At 43.8% G+C, this 18,129-nt stretch overlaps 4 protein-coding genes and 1 pseudogene across 4 annotated transcripts; 2 read left to right on the top strand and 3 right to left on the bottom strand.

Annotated features, from left to right (window-relative positions):
* Positions 1 to 1,171: 1,171 nt before the first annotated feature.
* LOC133927254 (calcium-binding protein KIC-like) lies at positions 1,172 to 1,910 on the bottom strand. The gene has a single exon (XM_062373628.1). The coding sequence runs from the start codon at positions 1,782 to 1,784 to the stop codon at positions 1,386 to 1,388; it is 399 nt and encodes a 132-aa protein (XP_062229612.1). The 5' UTR covers positions 1,785 to 1,910; the 3' UTR covers positions 1,172 to 1,385.
* A 3,709-nt stretch (positions 1,911 to 5,619) lies between these two features.
* On the bottom strand, positions 5,620 to 7,375 carry LOC133927783 (beta-glucosidase 25-like). The gene is made up of 8 exons (XM_062374176.1): positions 7,356 to 7,375; positions 7,150 to 7,242; positions 7,019 to 7,089; positions 6,903 to 6,934; positions 6,737 to 6,839; positions 6,541 to 6,649; positions 6,182 to 6,338; positions 5,620 to 5,646 (listed from the first exon to the last, which is right to left on the bottom strand). Exons 1-8 carry the CDS (start codon positions 7,373 to 7,375, stop codon positions 5,620 to 5,622), a joined length of 612 nt encoding a protein of 203 aa, XP_062230160.1.
* Positions 7,376 to 10,242: 2,867 nt separating this feature from the next.
* LOC133927253 (large ribosomal subunit protein uL24c-like) lies at positions 10,243 to 12,591 on the top strand. Its single transcript, XM_062373627.1, has 4 exons — positions 10,243 to 10,446; positions 11,745 to 11,783; positions 11,868 to 12,095; positions 12,223 to 12,591. The coding sequence occupies exons 1-4, from the start codon at positions 10,324 to 10,326 to the stop codon at positions 12,403 to 12,405; spliced, it is 573 nt and encodes a 190-aa protein (XP_062229611.1). The 5' UTR covers positions 10,243 to 10,323; the 3' UTR covers positions 12,406 to 12,591.
* Positions 12,469 to 13,924, top strand: LOC133927782 (putative anthocyanidin reductase; annotated as a pseudogene).
* A 1,596-nt stretch (positions 13,925 to 15,520) lies between these two features.
* LOC133925998 (uncharacterized) lies at positions 15,521 to 17,501 on the bottom strand. The gene is made up of 2 exons (XM_062371733.1): positions 16,291 to 17,501; positions 15,521 to 16,203 (listed from the first exon to the last, which is right to left on the bottom strand). Exons 1-2 carry the CDS (start codon positions 16,940 to 16,942, stop codon positions 15,554 to 15,556), a joined length of 1,302 nt encoding a protein of 433 aa, XP_062227717.1. The 5' UTR covers positions 16,943 to 17,501; the 3' UTR covers positions 15,521 to 15,553.
* Between the last annotated feature and the right edge of the window lie 628 nt (positions 17,502 to 18,129).

Raw genomic sequence — 18,129 nt, 5'->3', positions numbered from 1 at the left:
GGCGCCCTCCCCGGACTTGATCCCCCGGTCTCCGTCGGCGTTGGACCACGACGTGTTGTGACATCAGCTGGCGCACGCGAGGACCTGGAACCGTACTACGAAGAGAAACGGTAAGAGTCAACCGGGAAATTGGGTGCGAAGGTCACGAGCCCTGAGCGAAGTTGGATAAGCAATTTGGCGTAGCAGTGGAGGACCAGAGCCGAACCGACGGCGACGGCGGTGGCAGGCACGGAGCAGCTAGAGTAAGGGCTGCGGCAAGTAGCAGTCTGCTTTTCTCCGGTCCTGACCCGTGGAAAGAAATTTTATAAGATCCGGCTGAGAAAGGTTACTGTAAAATCCAATCTATACCGTTCTTTTTAGATTCAACAGCTGCACATACAGAAGAGAGAAGAGATAGAATATGCCACGTTGAGAGAGGATCTTTCTCAAAACCGGATTTTATAAAATTTCTTTCCTCGGCCAGTACCCCTCCCCTCCCCTCCCCTTTTGAAGCTTCCATCCACCTTTCCGGGAGCTCCCGCTCCAGCTTGCATGCACCCCTGCTAATCTCGTCAGCAGCCGACGCAAAAGCAGACGAAAAGCGCCTCCGACGCGGGGGAGTTTCTGTAGGAAAGGGTGATCTCGACCGGCTTCCCTTGCGTAGTTAGGACGTTCATCAGATGATCAGACCGAGTAAACACTCTGAAGCACTAGCGAAACTTTGACGTCCCCTGCTTTGCCGTCGCCGTGTTGAATTGGGTGCTGGGGCTGCTCGGTTTTCAGACGCCCACGCACTCGGGTGCTGCTTCCGATCGCTGAACCTGACCTCAACGCCGGCTGGCTGCTAAGTGCTAACGCTGGACTAGTACACACCTTCAGTCTCGTCTCAATTTCTCACGATTCTTTTCTGCGCATCAGGACATCAGGTCAGCCGAAACTAGTGCTACTGTTCAAGATGACTTCGGGGCGTATTTTCCAAATGCGTGATCATATTTATCGATCTCGATCGAATACAACGTGTAATGGCAAGAATTACATCTTTTTTTTTTCTGTGAAGCAAGGGCAGAACACTGAGGAAGTGAGAATTGCATAACTTTGTCAGTGACCCACCATTGACAGCAATTTTGCAAAGAAGGATAAAAGAATTTCACTTGTGCGCGTAGCACAGCAGAGCTCCAAGAGAACCAGAGGAGAAGCAGAGACAATGGACTCTGTATGTATGTGTGGTGGTCAAAAGAAGAAGCATGTTGATTAATTTCAGATTCCACTGCGAAGAAGAATCCATCGACCAATCAGCAGTCCCTTCCTGAATCCTGATGCTATGAACAACGGGAAGAAGAATGAAAAAGAAAAGAAGATTAAAAATTCCTATCCATGTCGAATCGCCGATCGGTGATCTCTAGGCTCTAGCTGGTGAAGAGGAACTGCGAGGCCTGGGCGACGGCGTCGTCGAGCCAGCGGCGCGGCTCGTCCATGAGCTCGGGGCTGAGCCTGACCATGAGCACGCAGAACTCCTTCTCGCTGAGCGCGCCGTCGCCGTCGAAGTCCCCCTCGGCGAGCATCCCGCGGAGGTCGTCGTCGGACATGCCGCCCAGCCCCAGAAGCGGCGCGTTGCGGCGCAGGCTGTCGAAGGTGATGAGCCCGCGCGCCGGGTCCATGAGCAGGCGGAAACCGCTCGCCAGCTCCTGCATCAGCCCCTCATCGCCCAGCCGCTCCGCCATCACCGGCAGGTAGTCCTCGAAATCCACCGCGCCCGCCTGCATCTGCCTCTGCTGCTGCTGCTGCTGCTGCTGCTGCGACGCCATGTGTAGATAGATATGAGATATCCCTGCGCTAATGCTGCTGCTGCTTCTTCTTCTGAGCTCTGTTTGATGTTTCTTGGTGTGGAGATGACGATGAATCGAGTCGGATGGAGAGGAGGCGGCGGGATGAGGGGGAATAAATAGGGTGGGGGGGGGGGGGGGAGCTGTGGAAGGAGGGGCTGGGTTTCAGGGAAGGTGCCGAGGCCACGCGGGAGTGGGGACGCGGGAGGACGGCGTTGGAAAGGGGAAAGACAACACACGGTTATCTTGTCTACTTATTTCTTTTATTTAATACTAAATTCGTTCTATTTTAATAGTTGTTTAAGAACATCGATATAGTTTCTAATAAATATGTTTAATTATTATTTTGATATTTTTGGTAAAAATTAAAAAATTATATTATATTAAAATATTTTTTATGATAAATTTATTACTATTATTTTTACGTATCAAACATAATAATTTTTTATGTATTAGTGATCAAAGTTTTTAAAATATAATCATACGTATTCTGTGACGATATTTATTATAAAACAGAGGTAGTATGTATGTTATGATTTTTTATTTATCCGTTCAATGAATCTTAACACAGATAATTGATTTTAATAGCCTATGTGTCCGCAACAAAGAACTAGTAGAATTTTCTACTTCCGGTGAACGGGTACGGCCGGCGTGGTGCGGATCGCGGCTGATTCCACCGGTTGGTTCGCGCGGGTTGGGTTGGCGGACGAGGGGTGACAGGTTGGATGGGCGTTGGCGCGAGGTGGACGTGGGCTGGATGGACCGCGCGCGCACCTTCCTGCGCGCTTCGGCTCCGGCTCCGCGGGACGGCGGGAGCGTGTGGCCGTTGCGGGTCGCTTCACCGCGTGACGATATGTATGCTGCGACCGACGCGTGTCATCCGGTGCGTACAAAAGGACGGTGACCCCTGCAGCAATTATTTGTGGGGTCTGAAAAAATGTGGAGCTTCTGTAGCATATGTGGGCTGTTCATTCGGAGATCCAAGAGTTCAGAGGTGTGTTTGGTTTTAGGACAGGTTTTGTAAGTTGTATCAAATAAGCAGGTCAAAAGGAAACATAGTAAAATTTTATTTATATTTTTATTTTAATTATGGATTATGCTCTCAAAAGTAAAATAAAAATAAATAGTCATATTCTAAAAGGTGATTTTTATAAGCTACGAGTCAAATTATACTACAAAATCTTATCCACAATCCGATAGGAATGAATTTCTTTACAGAATTCAGATTGTGATAATTCAAAGCAAAAATAAACATATCTAAATAGAGTTATATTTGTTGTAAAGAAGAATGTTTGTTAGTTATATCTGTCTAGATAAGTTGGATTGAATTTCTGTTTAGTTTACTTAATCTGAGATCATATGAGTGGATACATGAGTTAAGATTGTGATTTATTACTCGTATGAAGATAATTTTGTGGTACTGATAAGTAGGTTTGCTTATATATATATAGGACACCTATTCTATACTCCTAGGAGTATGTACTCTCACATGTAATATACCACCTAAACAAACACTTTATACTCTTTTATCATTTTTAGTATACTCTAATACTAATTCTAAGATACTCCAATATGAGTTGTATGAAAAAAAAATTCAATGTTAGCCTTTCATTTTTGCTATATACTCTTTTTTATACATAAAAGAAGTATATACGCAAATTAAGATAAAAATCATGGAATTTCATAAAAAATTTCGTGGGATTTGTATTGTAGTATCTTATAATTACTAATGAAGTATATTTAAAGTGATAAAGAAGTATAACACACGTGTAAAAGTGGTATATAAAAGGTGAGAGTACATACACCCAGGAGTACATACTAATTTTCCTATATATATATATATATATTGTATCCGTCGAATCAGTAAGTGAAGTGAAGCTTGAACTCCTAGGGCAAGATGATATTGTATATTTATATCTAACATATCATACCACAATAATATATGTAGATAAATAAATATGTTTTTTTTTCAAAATTCTACGCATCTATTAGACTAGGATAAGAGATACACAGAGCCGCCAAACACACCCGAGCTTCATAGCGACTCATTTCGTATCATTTTTGTGAACGAATATTCGATTTGCGATTACATGGATCGAAGAAAGGTTGGATCAGATCAAGTAAGAAAAGATGAAGGTCACTACTCACTAGTCCTGATTCTGAAAGATGGATACGTACTTACGTAGTATCTTGTTATCTCGAGAACTGTACCTGTCCAACTTATCTACAAGAAGTTTCCTGCCCAACTTTTGCTGGCACGTGGCGGTATGGCTGGCAGTCGTGTCACAGGAGCAAGTAGCAGTATCATGGACTACCGACTTTCACACACAAATTTCCATCGAAGCTTCGGTCAGAATCCGAAGCCCTATATGAAAATCTCAGCCCGTCTCCCGAGCCGGATCTGCGTCGCTTTGTTCAGTTCAACTCGTCACGGCCAGCAAAGCTTTTCCGCACGAGAATCTCGTACGGTTCGTCCCCGAAATGGCTTTTGCTTCGGGGATAAATGTAAAAATCCCCTAAAAGTCACTTGGATTTTGATTTTCCCCAAAAGTTATTTTGTTGTAAAAAAAACTCCTAAAAATTTGATTTTATTGCAAAAACACCCTCAAAAATTCAAAAAATTTAAAAAAAATCACAAAAAAATTCTAAAAAAAACTAGAGACAATTATAAGACCTTTTGTGAAATTTGTTTTCAAAAATAATATCCTTTGCATCATATTTCATGGAGAGTAAGTTTGAAATAAAAGAAAAACGTGCAACTCATTTATTAATTCGAGTTAAATGCATAGTTAATTATTTACTAATCCAAAAATCATGAAATAAAAATTTTTAGTCTTCTTACATGATCCTCTATCTTGTAAAAATACATGAAATCTTGAAATAGTTATTGTAACGTGCAGGATTGAGTAAATGTGTTGCAGATAGATTAATTCATAACTAATCCATAACACCCCCAAAATTAGTGAAACCACTTTTATTAGTTTACTTAAACAATTATTTGTGTAGGAAAAATAATGGTAGACATGACAAAGTTAAAATAACATGAGTTAATAAATGAGCTGCACATTTTTCTTTTTTTTTCCAAACTTCCTCTCCATGAAATATGATGCAAAGGATATTATTTTTGAAAACAAATTTCACAGAAGGTCTTAGAATTATCTCTAGTTTTTTTTAGAATTTATTTAATGATTTTTTTATTTTTTTGATTTTTTAGGGGGTTTTTTGCAACAAAGTCAAACTTATGGGGTTTTTTTTGCAACAAAACAACTTTTGGGGGGAAAGTTAAAATCCAAGTGACTTTTGGGGGGGGGGGGGTTGCAGTTTTCCCTTTGCTTCGAAGCTTGGGCACCCCTTTGCGGGGTTTTCCTCCTCTTTGCCTCACACAAAGCCTGTCTGCCCGGGCCTTTCTCGAGAGAGACTCTGATCTAACGTCACGGGGTGACGTGTCAGCGGCGACACGTAGAGCCATTGAAAGTTGATGCACATGTCAACGATGACGTCGTGTGTACAGTTAGAGGATCTGGTTTCGGTCTATTTGTCTTCTCTTTCACATTTCAACATATTTCATGAGTGCTTTCTCCTTAATTACTTCTTCTATTGGATCTATTTTTTTAACAGTACAATCTCATCTACACGGTCTTTATAAAAGACCCGATGTAAAGGTGAAACAGAAAATCAAACCCTCACCAGACTCGGCTCCATAGAGCGTTGCCCCCACAGTCCATACATGACCGCATGGGAGCCAAGAAATCCGTCCGCTCTATCGGTTGTCATTTTCAAAGCTGAGACCAGCTAGCACATGCAGCATCCTAATAAACTACTTCCGTATCTGCCTGCACTGGCACTGAAAAGCAGAAGATAAGATTAGAAGTTAGACAGGCAGGTCTCACTGTGAAATTGCAGTGAGATTTACATCGTCTCCAGGCACCTCAGTCAGCATTTTACTTGCAAGCACAAAGACGAAGTTTGGCGCATGAAATTTCAAGGGAGGGGGACCATTTTCAAGTTTCGACGGCCTGAAGGTGTTGTGCGCAAACCCAAGGTTCTTATCCTTGAAACCACGTCTTTTGATGCATGTTCTGCGCTTGATGCATTATTGCTCAAATCAAATCACAAAAAGTTGCATCAACATACATGAACATGGAGGATGTGATGTTTGGGCGCTGTAATTCTCATTCTCTGGTTGATTTCTGTAAAACACCAATGTACAAGCACGGCATATTCAACAGTGTGGTTGACGGTCGTATTGGAGAATAATCACTTTTCATACTCCTAAGATATGCATGTACAAATGGTATGCACACTTAGTTAATAAGGACCATTGTAGAATCACTGTTACTCTAAACTATCTACATGATATCCGTCTTTTGGGCTAAAACCTGTATGAACCATTCGACTGATGCCTTGGGTATCCTTATCAAGTTGTTATTGTAGTCAATGTAGTAAAGACCAAACTGCACCGTGTACCCTGAGTTCCACTCCCAGTTATCGAGCAATGACCACACAAAATAATCGTGGACATTGCAACCTTCCTTCCTAGAGTAATTCAGATTGAAGAGAAGTTGAGTGCCAAGAAAAACAAATGATTGTGGTACACATGGGTGATACAAGGTACTCTTAAGTGGAAATCATGATGTCCACTTGTCCAGGATTATAGCGTGCTACCATGATCATTCGAGGAATATGGACAACCTTACAGTTCACGATTCCATTCAGATGTATGTGCATAGATGTGCACCTTATAGCATCTAGGAGGTTAGACATGTAGTCGTTGTGGTACTGTATCCTTTTATCATCTTGCAGGACATTCTCTAATCTTGAAAATGGGTGATTTGCATCATCCATACCTGCCACAAAACCCTCTCTTATGTTATTGACTCTCTCAAGGCAAAAGGCATCATCGCATATTACCAGTAGAATCTTCAGCTACCTACCATTTTCAGTAATGATCACATGCGGATTTCCGTACTTTTCTTTGATGTGCTTCATTAGCTTGAACATGACCCAAGGAACTATGTGCAACCAGCTTGATGCTGCCTGGAAGTTGATAAACGCAGTTGTCAATCAAACATTCCAAAGAAGTAACTGGGGAAATTGTACCGTTTCTCCTATTCTCTTTTCATGCCTATAAACTGTCATAGGGGACGCAATGCATAATCAGTAATACTGAAAATGGACAAACAAGTGTAGAGTTCACTTCATTTAACAAGACTGACCAGTTGGTATGATCGCAACATCGGTTGAAGCATCATTGAGTACAAATTTCCTGATCCACATTCTGTCATTCCTGACATATAATGTGGTATAGTGGTTTATGCCTACAAAATCTAGCGAACCAGATACTAACTTTGACGCCTGAGTTGAAAACTGAGGCAGCCTATCGCCTGCAAGTTTTTGCATAGAACGAGGATAGTGGCCAAACATTAAGGGATCCAGGAACCTATATTCACACTTGCAAAATTCCATAATTAATACAGGAACAACAAGTATCTATTGCAATTACATAATAATTGAATTGATGTGGATATATTGAGATGGTAGTACATAAATCACCATCCAAGCTCAAAGTCCATCGCTCGTGTTGTAGCCTCTCTGTCTTCGTTGGCATCTGACAGCGGTTCATACCACTTCGAATCAAGTGCAATTCCAATGAGACCTCCTTGTTCTTTCCGCAATAGGTAAATAAAATCACTCATGTTTCTTATACTAGATGCATCACGTGGAGATGTGTTTACAATAAATTACCTTGAAATGTTGCTTATAAGTATGAAAAGCACCAACATGAGCAAAGAGTATGTTGTGAGCTACAACATATGGTTCAATTGATGATTTACCCTCCCTACAGAACATATGAGACAGAATGGAACATCTCCCAGGTACTTGGATGCCAAGGTCGTAGCCTTCAATCGCAAAGTTATGGGGCTCATTAAAAGTGATCAAGTGTTTCACTCTATCTCCAAATTGCTTGAAGCAAGTAGATGCATAGTCAACAAAATCCTCCCTGCATACTATAGCTGTCGGCATCAATGAAGTCAGCTTTCCTGAATTTTGTTTCATGCTATATAGATGGTGTAAGCAATGGTTTCATCTAAAAGAAGATGATATAATAGTCTTCCATACATGATTTGGGAGTCTAACCATCCGCCATATCTGTCTTCTAGTGCTTGGGGAAGGTCCCAGTGAAAGAGTGTTACATATGGTTGTATATCTGATCCACAAATATAGGGAACACCAAGGAAAAACAATCACAGACTAACAGTTGACAATAGTTTGCATTTGAGGCACTGGAATTTAGAGGAATAAATACCTTTATCTAATAGAGCATCTATGAGGCTGTTATAGTAATTCAATCCTTCTTCATTAGTTTCGTCCGTGCCATCTAGCAAGAAAATCATATACTGCTTGGTACTTAGTGGAAAAAGAAAAATATATAAATATTTTGCAATGAAAGTACTTATTACATACTTGAAAAGATACGTGACCATGAAATAGAGAACCAGTATGCATCCATGCCAATTTCCCTCATCAAGTCCACATCTTTCTGCCAGTCAGTGTTGGGTTTGTCATTTCTGGATAGTTTTTCAGTTTAATTCCTATTTTGTTGACAATCTAGTCATAGGAGTTAATTAATTTCATAAAGTAATAAATTCTCAATCTCAATACACTTCTTCTTGATGCAAACAACACCTCATATTCAGGAAAACCTCATAATTATCTTCTCACTATCCTAATTTTAGCAGTAGCATGCTGAATAAGTGGACTTGCTTGTGCGCAACAATATCATGGATAATATATGCACAGAAAGCCTTAGCATCTTAGGAAGCTACTCTAGTTTGAGAGGACTGCTAAGCACTTATCATTTAGCCACATGGACTCAAGGCCTTATTATTAGATGATGCCTTTTCTTCCAAAAGTACCATTGTGCAATGTATCAATCATAATTCTTATTGTGTCCATGATGTGAAGCGATAACTATGATAAGGAAACTAGGGCAATATCCTAACTAAATAAAAGACATTTCCTTATCCATTTCGGTTGGCAGCACCACATAGAAACAAAACATTAGGTCACCGTTTGTATGGTGACTTCAACATGTATAGTGAATAGAAAAAGAAAAGAAAAGAAAACACAAGATTCTCAACAAGGATTAGGGACTCAATTGGTGCCAAGATATTGCCATATTCACACTTATCCTATGGGAAACGATAATGGTTTTCTTGCACGGCATGACCTTTCCTGGCCAATTTAATAACTCCGATGGTAGTTAGACGAAAGTAACATGAGAGATTTGGTGATAGTGATCCAGAGGAACAGGCATCTAGGACGGACCCAACTGCCCAGGAATGTAGTGCATGTGTTGTTCATGATTATCTGTCATGTATACCCTATGATTCAAGTATTCAGCATAGAGAACGGGCTGCTAGCTCGGTGGTACGAGCGTGGGATCGCTCCGTGCCCATGAGCGGGCTCAACGCGGATAGGGTACGCACATGCGTGCGTGTTTAGTAGAATGTACGTGTTCGCATATTGAGGGTCTAGGGCTCTCCAATGTATTTTTAGCATGTGGTTAGGACACGCACGCGTGTGAGTGCGTGGGGTGTGAGTATGGTGTGAGAGTCGTGTGCGTCGTGGTTGTACCCTAGATTAAAAAAAAGTATTCAGCTTAACTACACAGTAGAGAATTACATAATGCAAGGTGGGATGGAGTGGAGTGGGAGGTTCCCTTCCTCGGCAACCATAGCTTAGCTTGCGCGGCTCGGCGCTCGTGAGGGGGATCTGGAGCCGAGAGCACCTGTGCCTCACCCACCTAGGGAAGCATCTCGCGCGAGCTTAGTAGCTCGTGTGGCGTGTGAGAAGAGGAAGAGAGATAAAACCCATCATCCTCTTGACGTTGAGGGAGTGCGATGTGGGGACTGCGGAGCCACGAGGAAGAAGATGGATTTTTTTAATTTCTTCAAATTTAGCAATTTTAGGTGGCCTATAGTCGTCTTCCGCCTATTGGTGCGAAAGGTTCTAAAAGATAAACATGTCGTATTTTTAACGGGTGATACGTTAAAAAAAATAAAATATAGCATTCTATTACTCTCAAAATTTAAAATACTATATAAATTATTATAAACAATTCTGAAAAAATATAAAGTAGATAATACTATTATCTAGCTCTTACAAAATTTTCATCTTCAAAAGTTATTTGTACAATGAAAAAAGTTAAATTTTAAAGGTACTGAAATTCGTACGTACTCCGCTAGACGCCTATTCATACTATTTTTTCGAACTGATGCTTAAAATTGATAAATTTGAAAAATTAAAATAAAAAATTCTAAGAAGACGAGCAGACTATGGGCCGGGCTGCATAGCTCAGGTGTCGTCCAGGCCCAGATGCGTCTCGACGGAGGCCCAACCCACCACCGTCCGAAGATAGAAGAGCGTGTTATCCTGTCCGGGAACTCGAAGAAGGCGTTATCCTGTGCGGTGTGGGGGTGGGCGTGTCGAGGGAGAGAGGGAGAGGACGACGGCGAGGATGGCTGGGATGCCGGCGCTGCAGGGCGCCATGGCGTCGCTCTCCATCTCCGCGCCCAGCGCGGCGAGCACCAGCAGCTTCTGGGGCAACCCGCTCGCCACCTTCTCCGCGCTGCAGCCGGGGGTTTGTGCTGCTTCCCAATTCCGTTCCTTTCTGTTGCTCAAATGTGTTGGTAAATTACTAGCTGTTCAGGTATATTCTAGTTTGGAGTAGCCGAGTAGCATCGCAAAGAGAAAATGCAGAAAAAATGTTCTTTCGAAATGCCAGCTTACATTTGTGATTTAGAGGTTTAGAGCTCATCTACAGGTTACAGCGAGCATTGAAATGGAAAATTAGCAACATTTGTTTTTCTTCATTGTGCATTTCATGGTTGGCAAACCAAGCTTACTAGTATGACCAAATTTAGACAGCCGCTTAGATGCGTTGAATTTCCTTTTCCTTATTTTTTGTATGGACGCCTAAATGGTATGGTTTGAGTAGCCCAAGCAGATTAGCCGATTTAGATTAATATTTAAAAATAAGAAATATTCCTTTGCTACTGGTACCATATGGACTTCTTTTTGCGTGTACTATTGCTTGTTCATTTTGCTATTTTTTACTGCTAATACAAAGAGTAGGATGAGGTACAAGATTAGGACGGGGTTTGTTGGATGCAAAGATTATTTGAATCCCCACCAACTGAGGAAATTGTGCTGTCTCTGATGGACTGCTGTTTCAGTTTTAATGTTTATCCCTGAGCTTTTTGTTGTGCCAAATATGCTAAGGGCAGTATTTTCATGTTTATTCGTTGTATTTTCTTGTGCGTAATGTGGCATGGATCGGTTTTCTTCTAACATGCTGGCAGCCTGGCACACATCACATAGGGCTGGCTAGAAACAAATGTGGCTCCATAGTACTGATTCTATTATGGCCCATAGAAAACAATTGGCACGTTGGTATATTATGAGCATAGTACTGATGCTATTCGACCTATGCATTCTTGTCTATATTGTCTTCAGTATGTCTTATCTCTTGAAATGTTATACATAGCCTTCTGTTGCCCTCTTTGGCTCGTCCTCGATGTGAACTTGCTCCGGGAAAATCCCCAACTAATAAGAAATGGAGGAGGATAAACCATATTGTCTGGGTCAAAAAAAAGCAAGTGAAAATAAGATAACGAGGTTACATAGTCACTATTGAATGAAGTGATAGAACTAATGTATTTAAGTGATAACCTATACTGAATTTTGCTCAAAGAAACATACTAAAAGAGCAACCCATGATCCTGTAGTGTCTTAATCAGACCATCATGAGCCATGGCCACTATGCGGTATTCGTGCCATATCTGAAAGCCATACGATTATTATCTCTTTTATTTGAAATGAAATATTATGTTATGTTCATTAAGCTCTGACAGGCTGTTGAATACATTTGATATGCAGATCAAGTTTATGATCAAGACATGCCCAATTGTGATGAGAGTGAGTACAATTTTTTAGCCCAAGTATCTCATGTGTTATTTTTGTCTGTTGTTAAATGCCCTAAAATTTCCCTCTCCACTGCAGCTTAAGAGATGGGAGCGAAAGAAGTGTAAACCAAACAGCCTTCCTGTGCTGCACAAGATGCATGTCAGGATTGGAGATACAGTGCAAGTCATCGCGGGCCGTGAGAAGGGCAAGGTTGGAGAAATTACTCGCCTTTTCAAGCACAACAGCACTGTGATTGTGAAGGACTTGAACTTGAAGTCGAAGCACAAGAAAGGCACAGATGATGAACCTGGTGAAATTGTCATGGTCAGCAAAATCTCTCTTGGAGCTTCTTTCGGGCCTTTTGTGATGACTTGCATATATTTGTCTCAAGAGTTCAGTTTTAGCTGCCTAATTGCTATCTCCTGATTAGACTTGACTTTCTTTTGACCAGATTGAAGGCCCCATTCATAGCTCAAACGTGATGCTCTACTCGAAGGAAAAGAATGTGACAAGTAGGGTTGGCCACAAATTCCTTGAGGATGGGACCAAGGCCCGGTACCTGATCAAGACCGGGGAAATAATTGACAGTGTTGAGAACTGGGTAAAGGTGTTTAAGGAAGGAATTTCGGAGTAATTACCGTAGCATGAAAGACATGTTGCACATGCTCTGAACTCCGGCTGCTTCTTGTATGCCGAGATGAGTTTATGTTTATTCTTCCGCTGTCGTTGCTCCTGCTCTTTAGCTTCAGATTGCTTTCGTTGTAAATTATACAGCTATCACCAGTTTTGCAAAGTAACACGTGCTTATCTTGTTTCATCAGCTAGAATGGCTCACATACACTGACATTTTTCATGCATGAGTTTTTATAATGCAACTGTCCAAAATCACTCTCTCGTGATCATTGACCAACTCTGGCAACTGTCATCTAGAAATACCATACACTATTGTTCTTGCAATCAAAGATATCAGAAATAACAGGATGAACTTTTGGTCGTCGACGAGTCGTGCCTGAGAGCGATCGACGACGTCTGGCGCACCAAGCCCGTCGGCTGGGTACGTGACTGCGTAGACTTCACTCGATGCAGCACTCGATCGACCTCTCCACAACACATGACACGTGTCAACGCAATTCTCTGAAGCCTAGCTCTGACCTGTGCCGGTTTCTAACAGATTTACATCCTATCGAAGCGACTGACGGAGGAGGCGGCGTTCAGATTTACACGAGAGAAGGGTGTCTATTTGTGAAGTAAATTTTATATGACTATGTTTAGAAAAATCATCTAGAGATTTTATTCATGTCATCTGTCTTGTGATTTAATGATTGGATTGAAGATGAGAGAGAAGGAATGGACATGTGTATCACAGGAGATAAAATCTTTTGTAAAGCTAGATCCTATAAAATTTACTTATGTCCATTTGATGTCACTCATTCTACCAACAGTTGACGGCCCGTTCCTGACGCCAAGTGTTCCTACGAGCATCCAGCTCCTACTGTCACCCATAACAGGTAATCAAACAGATCGATCACAGCTTCACAAATTTTGGAGCTGTAATCGGCGTCTCCATCAGCACATACATCTTTGTGATCGGCATTGTCCTGGACGTTTTTCGTCCGACGCTACGCTGCCGCAGGTGATCCAAAGCTCTATTCGCTGTTGCCCCCCGTGCGCTCCAGGTTCGGGTGCATCCCGTTGTTGTCGCACATCCAGGACGCGTGCGCCGCGCACGTATTCCTGATGGAGACGCCGCGCGCCGAGGGGCGGCACCTGTGCGCCGGGGCCAGCCACCCGATGGCCCAGGTCGCGCAGCTCCTGGCCTCGCGCTACTCGTGTGATGGGCTGGTCGATGCGTGATCTCATCTTTTGACGACTCGTGTGATGCAGGTTGGGCAAAGCCGCAAAGATTTCGATGCCTCGGACTCGTCGGTGGTTTCGTCCAAGAGGCTGGGACCTGGGTTTCAGGTTCGAGTATGGTGTTGGGGACATCGTGAAGGAGAGTGTTGCGCAGTGTGTTGATCATGGGTTCCTGAGCATCCTGAGGACTGCAATTAGTTGGTTTCAGATAGGAGGGGAAAAGCAACTCCGTATGAGAGTGTGGACACATATGTTACCTCATTCGTCTATCTCTGATAGGATATTCATCCATCCGTTGATTATGTCACCTATTTTATGATTTTTTTCCTATAAAAACAATTAAAAATTTCCCTTTCGGCCAGAGGGTTGGTTGGGCTGGGACCTTGGATGGATATTGTGGGCCCGAAATGCTCTTTTTTTGTATTTTTCAGCCTTATTTAAGGACCCATTCAAATATTTTGGAACGACGTGGATTTCGTGGGAAACAGTTCATTGAATAATACTGATTTTATGATCTTCCGTTCATGGGAAATTCCCGCACTTCAAGCAAAGGAAGAAAGAGCGAAAAGAGGGAACATGCTTCCCGGTGTTCATCGACATCGGTAATGATAGTTGCTACTTTGGTGTATGTGTGGGCTCGTAATTTTTGTCAAATTTGAGAATCCATTGTAGCCTGTTTGTAACACTTAGATTTCGTGGGTAACATACAATTTGTAATATTGCTTTTATGCTCTTCATTTCATGGAAATTCATGCGTTCCAAACCGGCGAACGGATAAAGAAAGAGCAAAAACAACAGAGAAGAAAATCATGGAGCTGCCCATTGTTCACCAACATCTCTAATGGAATCTTATATTTACTAATTGGAGGCTCCTTTGTGCCTCCACGTTAATCCTAAGAAAATCTTAAAAATTCTCATAAAAAAACAAAATATCCAACCGTCGAATTAATTGATTGACTAACTGTAACCATAGATCAACAACCAGACGAAACAACATAGAAAATTAAAAAATAAATCATAGAGTCCAACTCCAAGACTACTTCTTGCCTTGCCTTTCCTTCTTTTTTTTAGATATCATTTGTCTAACAAGATTATGTTAGCAAACTACAACTTAATTACGTTAGAAATCAACACACTTTTCCAAATCAATTATAATCAAACATTACAAAATTAAAACAACAGAATGCAAACATATTATGGATTATTACACAAAAATAATATCAAAGAATTTATAATGTATTTCAAAAAATAATATGAGATACGGTGACGACATTAAAAATAATAATAATTTCAAAAAATCAAGAAACAAATAAAAAATTAATTTGCATAACACATAAAATGAAAATTATAAATTAGATCTATTCACAAATAATAAACATGATTCAAATATTATGAACAAAAATTATATTTATATTTTACATTCTAATATTTAAATATAAATAGTTGATGTATCTTAACATACAACCATTATTAATACAAATATCTATAATTCAGCCGTAAACTAAATTTCTAACCTGTGTAGTCGCACAGGTTGATGCGCTAGTTTACTCAATCAGGAGTATAATGGGAGCTCATGAAAGACGAGATCAAAGCAGAATGTACACAAGAAGTACATCATCTGGAGCAACTAAATGAACTGAACAGTAACTCAAATCATTGTCCAAAATAAAATATAGGATGGAGCTAAATCTTATCTTAGACCATCTCTAATAACTACCTTAAATTTTTATTCTCAAAATACTATTATAGTATCCCCTATCTCTAACACTGTAACAGTACTGTATCACTGAATACAGACTTTGTTGAAGACGAATTGCTAGTGCTACAGTACCTCGCAAAGTACTGTAGCACTAGAATCCTAAATTTTTGCAAATCCTGTTGGAGAGGGCCTTATGCTTCTCTATGATCGCTAAACCCAATCGCGACATCTAAGATTTACAAATGACCACGAAGCACGGGAGAAGAGCTCTCGGATTGAGCAGGTACAACTCCTCGATGCTTGAGTCGGCGCCCACCTTGCCGGCAACAGAGTCGAACCCCGGCTGCGCGGCGACGTCCAGCAGGTTCTCCAGCGGCCGGTGAATCCTTCCGGCGATCACCCTGCACACGAGCAACGCATGCTTCACGCCCGCCGTCCCGGCCTCGCCACCGCCGGCGCCAGTTTCTTGGATGCACTCCAACGCCCACTTGCTCGTGGACGCGGTGAACACGCCGACGCCGTCCTTGGCCTCCCTCGTCGCCGAGAAGCCGTGCCGGATGATGCGGCAGACGTTGCACCTGCCCGACGTGCAAAGGCTGTGCGAACCGCCGGCGCCGAGGGAGCAGGAGATAGTCGTGCCGTGGAACCGGAGCAGCTCGTTGCCATCGGCGATGCAGCGCGGATGCTTCTTGGGCAGCTTCGCCGCCCTGCTCATCACCGTCTCCCTGAACTCCTCGTGCCGGGCCACCGATCTCTCCACGTTGTGAACCTTGACGACCCGCTCGATGAGGTCCAGCGCGCCTTCGGGCTTCGGCCACCCGGCCTTGCATATGAGCTCCACCACCCTCCTGGGCGAGTCGCCGTCCACCAACTCGGTGACTGCAAGAATCGGAGGCATGAAATGTAGCACAGCTTTTGAATTCTTGATGCGTGGATCGAGGGAATGGAACAGACGGTGGCGCTTACCGGCGTGGTTGGCGAGGTGATGCGATTCCAGGGCATCGTTGTTGGCGAAGCGGCCGCCGCAGTGGGGACACCGGAGGCTGACCTCGCAGGAGGCCCTGGCGGGAATGGGCGATCCTTCCCCAGCGTTGCCGTCGCCGGCTTCACGGCGCAGCGGCGACATCGCGCGCGGGGACTTCCTCTGAGAAAGAGGGGTGGTGCTGCACCGAAGCAGGAGCGGGCTGTGCTGGAACGGCATCCCGCCGCCGGCCCAGGCGCCACGGCCCGGGCTGCCCATCCGGAGCTCGCGCCCGAAGGACGGCCCCCTGGCCGCGAGCAGCACGTCGTGCGTCACAGCGTTCTGGACGTCGTTGCTCCCGATCGACCTCGGGCTTTCACAGCCGCTGGGCACGTCCGGCTGCCGCTCCTGCCGCCGGCTGCTGCCGTACTGGCTGTGGATCACGTCCCGCAGGTTGGAGACGGACCGCGAGCATCCCGACCTCCGCAGCAGCGACGACGACAACGACGACAACGACGACGACGACGGCCGCAAAAACGACTTCTTGATGCTCCTGGTGCTGCCGCCGCGCGAGTCGTCCCGCTTGATCACATCGCAAGAATCCTTGGACTTGCAGTTCAGGGACTTCTTGAGCGCCATCCACCACACCATAGCCATCTTCTCCAATCTTCCTCTTATGCTTCCACTCCCTTATTGGTGGATGACCAGATTCGAGAACAGCTCGGTGTATGACCAGATTTCTGCTGAGAGGCAGTACTATTTATTAACCAAAGCATAGCAAAATTAAGATTCACCAACAAGATGAGGAGAGGAGAAGAGCCTCGAGAAGCCAAAGAGGCAACAACTGTATCCGAATCACTTCAATACTGGAGTACTACTACGTGATGCATTCCTCTCCATTGAGTTCAGTCCTCATGCTGGTCAAAAAAGAAAAGAAGGAAAGAGAAACGGAACCCGCCCTAGCTTGAGGCCATGTTCATCATGATGTATAGCATTCAGTATACTATGCAATAGACTCCATGGATTCAAAGTTCAAATAGAGAGGGCCACAGTCGCGCCGGCACATGCAGCCAGTGGCAATGGTAACGGAAACGAGTAAAGAAGTGAGGAGGGAGTGTCGCCGATGGAGTTGTTCTTCGGTGTCGAGCAGGGAGCGTGCGCCCCTGCCGCTGGGCTGCGGATGCGGTCCACGCGGTATTCCAAGGGACCAGAAGCGGACGAATGGATCGCAGATGGGGCTGCGGCTCAGGCGAATCTTTGGCGCTCGATACAATGCACAGTGTCAGTTAAGTAACGGTTGCTCTACAAATAAAAAAAATGGAGCAGACTGCAGGGTAGACTGTAGAATGCAAAAGAAATGGGCAAAAAATTATCTGCAGCAATGCCCCACCGCGCGTCTTGTGCAGCACCGCCCGGATGCACACCATGTTCCCTCTCCTGAGATCTCGAATGAGCACACGGGCCATCCGACGCCTTCAGCAATTGAGCCATCCTGCCGAGCCGCTCTGTCGTCCGCCTGCCTGAGCGAGCCACTTCTTTTTCACGCCGCCCCCATCGTGCGGTTGCCGTCAATCCTAAGCTTCGCCTCCAGTGTGGCCATCATTAAGATTGGGCCCGTCTCACCTCTCCACCCAACGCTGTCGTCGTTGAGATTGAGCCACGTCCTGCCTCTCCGCCCCAGCGTTGTCGCCATCCAAATCGATCGACAATCGAGTCCTAGCCTTCTTTCGTTGTCGTGTCGCAAGCAAGATCAGTCCACCCTTCGTGCTCGACGACTCTGCTCAGAGTACATGAATGACTCTGCCCCCGTGCAGTCGGACGCCCTAACACCAAAGCTGAACGTC

This window comes from Phragmites australis, chromosome 8, assembly GCF_958298935.1.
Source record: "Phragmites australis chromosome 8, lpPhrAust1.1, whole genome shotgun sequence".
Classification (NCBI taxonomy): Eukaryota; Viridiplantae; Streptophyta; class Magnoliopsida; order Poales; family Poaceae; genus Phragmites; species Phragmites australis.
The sequence above is the reverse complement of the archived record's forward strand: the minus strand, read 5'-3'. Positions and strand labels throughout refer to the sequence as shown.

Coding starts and splice junctions, on each gene's coding strand:
- LOC133927254 (XM_062373628.1), bottom strand. CDS start 1,784: ATGGCGTCGCAGCAGCAGCAGCAGCAGCAGCAGCAGAGGCAGATGCAG.
- LOC133927783 (XM_062374176.1), bottom strand. CDS start 7,375: ATGGACTTTGAGCTTGGATG. Junction 7,243..7,355: donor ATGGACTTTGAGCTTGGATG/GTGATTTATGTA, acceptor GTGTGAATATAG/GTTCCTGGATCCCTTAATGT. Junction 6,840..6,902: donor AAAAGAGAATAGGAGAAACG/GTACAATTTCCC, acceptor ATCAACTTCCAG/GCAGCATCAAGCTGGTTGCA.
- LOC133927253 (XM_062373627.1), top strand. CDS start 10,324: ATGGCTGGGATGCCGGCGCTGCAGGGCGCCATGGCGTCGCTCTCCATC. Junction 11,784..11,867: donor CATGCCCAATTGTGATGAGA/GTGAGTACAATT, acceptor TCTCCACTGCAG/CTTAAGAGATGGGAGCGAAA. Junction 12,096..12,222: donor AACCTGGTGAAATTGTCATG/GTCAGCAAAATC, acceptor TCTTTTGACCAG/ATTGAAGGCCCCATTCATAG.
- LOC133925998 (XM_062371733.1), bottom strand. CDS start 16,942: ATGGCTATGGTGTGGTGGATGGCGCTCAAGAAGTCCCTGAACTGCAAG. Junction 16,204..16,290: donor TCACCTCGCCAACCACGCCG/GTAAGCGCCACC, acceptor CGATTCTTGCAG/TCACCGAGTTGGTGGACGGC.